This window comes from Micrasema longulum, unplaced genomic scaffold (assembly GCF_059751315.1).
Source record: "Micrasema longulum isolate JH-2025_06_02 unplaced genomic scaffold, ASM5975131v1 h1tg000039l, whole genome shotgun sequence".
Classification (NCBI taxonomy): Eukaryota; Metazoa; Arthropoda; class Insecta; order Trichoptera; family Brachycentridae; genus Micrasema; species Micrasema longulum.
The window spans coordinates 870,405-878,428 of NW_028277246.1; the positions used below are offsets into that span (position 1 = coordinate 870,405).

The 8,024-nt window shown below is 57.9% G+C and overlaps 2 protein-coding genes across 2 annotated transcripts; both read right to left on the reverse strand.

Annotated features, from left to right (window-relative positions):
- Nucleotides 1-829: 829 nt before the first annotated feature.
- On the reverse strand, nt 830-1,840 carry LOC148285380 (uncharacterized). The gene has a single exon (XM_088226125.1). The coding sequence runs from the start codon at nt 1,838-1,840 to the stop codon at nt 830-832; it is 1,011 nt and encodes a 336-aa protein (XP_088082251.1).
- A 1-nt stretch (nt 1,841) lies between these two features.
- LOC148285381 (uncharacterized) lies at nt 1,842-6,962 on the reverse strand. The gene is made up of 2 exons (XM_088226138.1): nt 6,494-6,962; nt 1,842-5,893 (listed from the first exon to the last, which is right to left on the reverse strand). Exons 1-2 carry the CDS (start codon nt 6,960-6,962, stop codon nt 1,842-1,844), a joined length of 4,521 nt encoding a protein of 1,506 aa, XP_088082264.1.
- Between the last annotated feature and the right edge of the window lie 1,062 nt (nt 6,963-8,024).

Sequence of the window (8,024 nt, forward strand, 5' to 3'; positions counted from 1 at the left end):
CGATGTTTAAGAAAGATAGGCTGGAGGTTGGGCTTATTCAGAGACCAATATACGTATAATAAGTTAGAAACTAGCTTAAATATATTGTAACGTACGCGTTACCACGATGAAAGTTTCGCCGGTTCGTCACCCGCGTCTGCCGCAGTCAAGCTTCCCGGCGTAAGTGGGAAGCCGCCCTCCCAGACAGAGCCAAAGACAAAGTCGGAAGGTCGGAAGGGTCGGAAGGAGCACAGCTGCGCCGACCGCAAGTCAACCTCAATAGCCCTGAAAAGGACTTTCCACCCGGTCCAAGTGGTGCAGAGAGGCGAAGGCAGTCAGCAGGCAGAGCGGAGCGAAGAGCGAAGTGCAGGAAGGCGAACAGGACGGAGAACGGAATAAAACACGTGTGAACTGTTCAGAGTTAGGAACTCAACTGATTTAATATCTCCCATTGACCGCCTTATAAAGCGGTGCGCGTCGGGCTCCGTGAGTCGGCCATCCCACCCGCGCCGGCTGCCTCGGAGTGGTGGGGGTAATCTTTCCCCGCCACTCGCTACATGCCGCCGGCCGCAGGTGGCGTAAATACGGGCGCTCAATGCCCGTACGGGCCATTTCGTCGGCAGCCGCGACGCGCGCAACATGACATTTACATAATATATTTTTGTACATTTTTTTCATTTTAACCTAGCTATTTTTCCCCGGTAATACTGAGGCCAGGCTCGAAAGTGACCATTTTATCTTTATTGAGAGCCCAGCCATCAGTTCTATACATTTACCGGGGATCCTTTCTAATTAATGTATTATTTTAATTTATTCGATTTTACGCGTCCGGAACACTCCCCCCGTGCAGCTAGTCTGTACTATTTTCCTGCTGGGCGCGTTGTTCCTCTTCCTTCATTAGTACGGCGATCTTCACCGCTGGTCTGGTGTAGGTGCCGTTGGTGGTCCGCACCTCGACGACTCGTACTTGTCCGTCAGCTGCTGGTTCTGCACGGGTGACTCTGCCGCGAGGCCAAGAATTCCGCGGCAGATTTGGGTCCATGATGAGCGCGAGGTCCCCGACCTGTATTGGAGGCGCGGGCTCGCGCCATTTCTTCCTGTGCGCCAAGGTGGGAAGATACTCCCTCAGCCATCGGCGCCAAAACATGTCGGCCATTTTCTGGGCGATCCTCCATTGCTTATGAAGGCAGGCCCCTTCTTCCCTTTTGTTATAATATGCCAGAGTTGGCTGTGTGTTGGCTGACCCGAGCAAGAAGTGGTTCGGGGTCAGCGGTGCTTCGTCGTTGGGCTTGGTTGACACATGCGTGAGCGGGTGATTGTTCACGGTGTACTCTGCTTCAGCCAATATGGTTTTGAGGGTCTCCTCTCTTGGAGCCTGCTCGTTGAGGGTTGCGTGGAGGGCTCGTTTTACAGATCTCACGAGTCTTTCCCACGCTCCCCCCATATGAGGTGATGAGGGCGGAATGAATTTCCACTCAATTTTGCGAACTGTAAGTTCGGCGAGCATTCTGGGGTCCGCCAGGAGCTCGTCTACGGCCTGTTTCAGCTCTTTGTCCGCTCCCCTGAAGTTGGTAGCGTTGTCCGAGTATAACGTGTGTGGGCAGCCTCTGCGGGCGGCCATCCTTCTTATGGCCATTATGGCGGAGTCGCTTTCGAGGGACGACGCTAGCTCCAGGTGGATCGCGCGTGTGGTGAGGCAGGTGAACAGTGCCCCATAGCGCTTTTCTTTTCTTCGGCCGTTGGTGATCATCATCGGTCCGAAGAAGTCAAGCCCGCAGTGCGTGAACGGCGGCGTCCTGAAGGCCAGTCGGGCCTCAGGCAGTTGCCCCATCAGCGGGGGTTGGGGCCGGCTGCGCAGCATTTTACACAGCGGGCACCATCGTGTTATCTTCCTCACAGCCCCGCGGAGTCGCAGGATGAGGTAGCTGGCTCTCAGGTCGGCGATCGTCCTCTCGACTCCCGGGTGGCCACCCTTCCCGGTGGCTGTGCGTGATCAGCAGCCGGGTGTATGGGCAGGTCCCGTCCATGATAGGCGGCGCGCTGCAGTCCTCTGCGAAGCTCTGTGCCGCTTGGATGCGCGTTCCCATCCGGATGACTCCCTCTTCGTCTAAGAAGGGTGCCGCTGCATGGAGGCGGCTGTGCGGCGGGATAGGCGCCTTTCGTCTCAGGAGCTCCAGCTCTTCTCCGAAAGCCGTCTCCTGGGACCGCTTCAGCAGCATGATTTCTGCGGCCCGTGTTTCTGAGGCGTGAAGTTCAAAGGTCCCCCCTGGGGACGGCAGGGACTCGTGGCGGCGGCATCGTGCGATGAATCGCAGCACCCATGCCGTCGCCCTGACGAGTCGGGTCCACGACGAGAAGCGCTGCACCTGGGGTAGGGCCTCCGTCCGTCTGATGTGGCCCACGAAGTGGCGGGGTTGTTTCCGCTCCAGCGTCTTCTCGTCCGGTTGTTGTAGTAACTTCTTCTCTTTCGGCCAGTCGGCTTCCCCTTTTCTCAGGAAGCCGGGGCCTCCGAACCATAGTCCCGACCTCGCAAGGTCGGGTGGGCCCTTGTCGCGGGTCCCTATGTCGGCTGGGTTGTCCTTGGTGGGGACCCATTTCCAGTCCCGTACGTCTGTGAGCTCGTCAATCTCGCCCAGCCTGTTTGCGACGAACGTGCTGTACCGCAGTGGGTCGGTTCGCAGCCAACACAGGACCGTGCTCGAGTCCGTCCAGAACACGGTTTGGGTGATGAGAGCTCGACTCTCTTTTTTTATGGTGGCGGCCATCCTTGCCGCTAGTAGCGCTGCCTGGAGTTCTAGTCTAGGCACTGACAGAGGCTTTAGGGGGGCCACCTTGCACTTCGCCATTGCGAAACTTGTGGTATCGGCCCCCACAAAGTATGCCACTGTGCAGCATGCCTGCTCTGACGCGTCGCAGAACACGTGCAGTGTCACGGGTTCTTTCTGCCCTTGCAGCGAGCATCTCGGTATTGTACAGCCGTTCGCTGCCAGCAGGTCGCGCCATTCCAACCACTTTTCGGCGTGGTCCGGTTGCAGCGGTTGGTCCCAACCTGTGTTTGTCCTCCAGATGGCTTGCAGCAATATCTTCGCCCGTATCGTGAGGCACGCAATGAAGCCTACTGGGTCGAAGATACTCATGGCGGCGCTCAACATGCCGCGCTTGGTGGGTCGCTCCGGGATGGCTGCACTTTCGGCTCCGTGCCGAAATATAAATAGGTCGCTCTTGGGATCCCATACGATCCCGAGGACCCGCTCCGTCATTACTTCTTCCCCTATGGTGACTGCTGTATTGGCCCGGTCGTCGGCCTTTACTTCTTCCAGGACATCTGGTTTGTTTGAAGCCCACCCGGTGAGCCGGAACCCGCCATTGCCGAGTACGAGGGTAACATCGCGTACCAGGCTTGCAGCTGTTTCTTCGCTGTCTGTGGCGTCTAGGTAGTCATCCATGTACATATTGTGCTCGATCGCCTCTGCTGCGGCGGGAAATTCTTTCGCGTGTGCTCGTGCGACTGTGTTTCGCACGAATTGCGCGCTGCTGGGTGAGCACTTCGCTCCAAACATCATGGACGCGAAGACAAACGTGTCGGGCTCCTGCCCGTCCTGCGTCCGCCATAGGAACCGCTGCGATTGCTGGTCGGCTTCCCGGATTCTTATCCGCAGGAACATCTCCCGTATGTCGGCCGCGATGGCTACTCGTCCCTCTCTGAAGCGGATCACGTTTCCGAGGAGGGATGAAAGCAGGTCAGGTCCCGTCAGTAGATGGTCGTTCAACGCCGTCCTCTGGAACTGGGCGGCGGCGTCGAACACGACCCTTATCTTGCCAGGCTTGTTGGGGTTTGTCACCGCGAAGTGGGGCAGGTACCATTTGCGCGAATGGTGGGCGTCTACCTCCTCGCGGCTTAGTTTGACGGCGTATCCCTTTTCAATGTAGTCCGCCATCTTGGCGCGATATGCGATCGCCAGTATCGGATCCTTCCGTAGTTTATTTTCCAGGGAGTGCAGCCGCTTCATGGCTGCTTGCCGGTTGCAGGGCAAAGAATCTCCGTCTTTCGCCCACAGTAAACCGGTCTCCCATCGTCCGGATGGTAGTTGTGTGGTTGAGCTGCTCATGAGCTCCGCCGCTCGCACATCTGCGGCGCGGCAACGTTCCAGGGTGGTTACACCTAGCGAGTCAACGGCGAAGCTCTTCTTTACCAGTTCCGCTAAGTCCCTTTCACCCTGGCCGTCTGGGGGTAATTCAAAGGCGGGGTGCACAGCCCCGCCGTAGGTGACGGCTCCTAGGGCCGTCTCGATGGTTAGCCGCCCGTCCTCTTGTAGGACTGGCGGGCCTGTAGATACCATTAGGGTGGCGTAATCAAGACCGATTAACATCTTCGGCTTGATGCCTGGCCCGTGTGTCTTGGTGCTCTTTCGGTTGCGGTGCGGCAGATCCATGACCCGCACCGTCTGTGCCTGGACACCAAATTCTTTGTTTCCTTTAACGAGGATTACGGATACACGCTGTGACTGTAGCGTGTCCGTGTTCCCACTGGCACCGATGAGTCTCAACTCCTCGCAGGCCCCGGTGGCGCCCACTGCACGGGCGACATCCTCCTCGAGGAGAGTTACCGATGAACCCTCGTCTAGTAGTGCGTGGATCTCCATTGACCCACGCGGGCCCTTCAAGGTTACTGGCACTACCTTGAAGGTCACTGGGACTTCCGTTCGCCTTGTCAATAAGACTTGCTCGTTCGGCGTACTGTCCACTCTCTCGCGGTGTAGTGACCGATGATGCCGCCCGTGGCACTCGTCGCACTTCGCCGCTTCACAGGTGGTCGTTTTGTGTCCCGGTTCTAGGCATCCGTAGCACACGAACTTGGCACGCACAATTGTCCACCTCTCCTCTACCGTTTTCCGGAGAAACTTCCGGCATTGTCCGAATGCGTGTCCACTCATGTCGCAGAACAGGCATTTTTTGTCCTGAGTGAGAAACACGTGCCTTTCTTGGGTACGCCTTTTCTCCACTCGGGCGGGTTCCGTGCTGATCCCGATGCAACCCGCATTCGGTATTGCACCGGTCAGTCTCGCTAGCCACAGTGCCAGATCCCTGGGGGTAGCTTTTCTCACGGTATCCGCTCGTGACATAATCCACATCATCCTCTCGACTCGTGGCAGCTTCTGAGTCATCTCGGACAGAAGCTTCGGGGAGGAGAGGTGGCTTCCATCGAGGCCCTCTACGGTCGATACGACGTTTCTTATCGCGACCGCGTAGTCCGTCAGGGCCTCCAGGGATGCGTTGTCGGCCAGTTTAGGGAGTTTTCTTATCCGCTCCAGTACTCTGTCCACGACGATCTCCGGGTGTCCAAAGGCGGCCTCTAACATCTTCACAATGTCCGGCACATTTCGGGGATCTACCAGCAAAGACGACACTGTGGCCTTGGCCCGTCCTGTGAGGGCTCGTTGCAGACGGAGAATGTTCTCCGCGTTTGTAAGGGAGCACATCTGTGTCGATTGATCAAATTGCGCCTTAAATATTCGCCATTCTAGCGGGTCGCCGGAGAATTGCGGTAGATCCCTAGCGCCGGTTTGCCTCGCCATGAACGTGTGCCACTCCGGCGGCTGTCTGTATTTTGTCACAGGCTCGCCGGTGGCACCCGGCGGCATGTATTCCGTGGGTAGCCCCTCTTGTACCCACGCGCTCACCGGGTCACGAAACTCGTAGCCCCCCAGTGGTATAGTACGTGCCGCTACGGGCTCGCCTGGCCCGGCGGCGTAGCGTACGTCGGCGTCCTCCCTTCGGCTGTGTGCGGGTGGCGCCTCATTGTCCCGATGCCGCTCATTGTAGCGGCCTTGTAAATGTGCGTTTGTCGCTCCGGCGTAGGCCGGCTCAGCGGCGTAGCGTGTGTTGGCGGGCTCCTTCATCCTGGAGTCCGTCTCTGCGACCGGGTGCCTCCGTGGCACCCCGTCTCTCACCCGGCCGCTGTCGTAGTGGCTCGGCGGAAATGTGTACGCCGCTCCGGTGTCCTCCGGATCAGCGGCGTAGCGTGTGTTGGCGGCCTCCTTCGTCCTGGAGTCCGCCTCTGCGACCGGGTGCCTCCGTGGCACCCCGTCTCTCACCCGGCCGCTGTCGTAGTGGCTCGGCGGAAGTGTGTACGCCGCTCCGGTGTCCTCCGGATCAGCGGCGTAGCGTGCGGTGGCGGCCTCCCTTGCTCTGAAGGCTGCTTCCGTGTCGGCGACAGGGCGCTTCCATGCGGCCCCGTCTCTCACCCGGCCGCTGTCGTAGTGGCTCGGTGGATGGATGTACGCCGCTCCGGTGTCCTCCGGATCAGCGGCGTAGCGTGTGGTGTGGCGTGCGGCGGCGGCCTCCCTTGTGCTGAAGGCTGCTTCCGCGTCGGTGACAGGGCGCTTCCAAGCGGCCCCGTCTCTCGCCCGGCTGCTGTCGTAGTGGCTCGGCTGCTGGATGTACGCCGCTCCGGTATCCTCCGGATCAGCGGCGTAGCGTGCGGCGTGGCGTGCGGCGGCAGCCTCCCTCGTACTGAGGGCTGCGTCGGTCCTAGACGCGTCTGACGTCAGCGGCAGCGGCTTGTGAGCCGGTTCCGACGTCCCGTGCGATGTGAGGTCCCTCTCGATGGTGGGCGTGAGGGGGGTTGCCATGTCTCGTCTGGCGTCCTCTCTCGCGTTGGCGGCCTTCAGCGCGGCGATGATCTCGTTGAGGCTGCTCACCTGCCTCTCGTGATGCGCCTCGCGTTCCTCCATCTGTCGGCGAAATGTCGCCGATGAGATGGACCGCTCCGAGGGTGCGGATCCCTCGTCCGAGTCCTTTTGTTCCTCCAGAAGTCCTTGATGAGGCTCCTCCTGGCAGTCGTGTGAAGGCCCTGGCTGGGGCTCCTCCTGATGTGCTCGTACAGACCCCGGTTGGGGCTCCTGAAGCTCCTCTTCGTGCTCCGTGCCGGCGTCTCGACGCGTTCCCGAACGCGTCGACACAGGCGATCTGTTGACCGGCATGCTGTAGGTGTGTTGTAGACTGGAGACCACTGGCGACGATCCTTAGCTCCGAAGGACCAAATGTAACGTACGCGTTACCACGATGAAAGTTTCGCCGGTTCGTCACCCGCGTCTGCCGCAGTCAAGCTTCCCGGCGTAAGTGGGAAGCCGCCCTCCCAGACAGAGCCAAAGACAAAGTCGGAAGGTAGGAGCACAGCTGCGCCGACCGCAAGTCAACCTCAATAGCCCTGAAAAGGACTTTCCACCCGGTCCAAGTGGTGCAGAGAGGCGAAGGCAGTCAGCAGGCAGAGCGGAGCGAAGAGCGAAGTGCAGGAAGGCGAACAGGACGGAGAACGGAATAAAACACGTGTGAACTGTTCAGAGTTAGGAACTCAACTGATTTAATATCTCCCATTGACCGCCTTATAAAGCGGTGCGCGTCGGGCTCCGTGAGTCGGCCATCCCACCCGCGCCGGCTGCCTCGGAGTGGTGGGGGTAATCTTTCCCCGCCACTCGCTACATGCCGCCGGCCGCAGGTGGCGTAAATACGGGCGCTCAATGCCCGTACGGGCCATTTCGTCGGCAGCCGCGACGCGCGCAACATGACATTTACATAATATATTTTTGTACATTTTTTTCATTTTAACCTAGCTATTTTTCCCCGGTAATACTGAGGCCAGGCTCGAAAGTGACCATTTTATCTTTATTGAGAGCCCAGCCATCAGTTCTATACATTTACCGGGGATCCTTTCTAATTAATGTATTATTTTAATTTATTCGATTTTACGCGTCCGGAACATATATCTTCTCTTCAAGACCATCGAAATAAATTCGACCTTCTAGTCCTATTTAAAATTCTCAACTCACTCTTTAATGCGCCTGAACTACTGAGTTTATTCAAATTAAATATCTCAACTAGAAACCTCAGACAAAACTTACTCTTTCATACCAATAACCATCAAACTAACTATGGTTTTCATTCCCCTATGCCGAGAATTCTTAGGTCTGCCAACAAACATACCAGTCTTTATTTCTTTGATAACAAGTACAAATAAAGCCAAGCACAGTGACAAAAGCATCCGA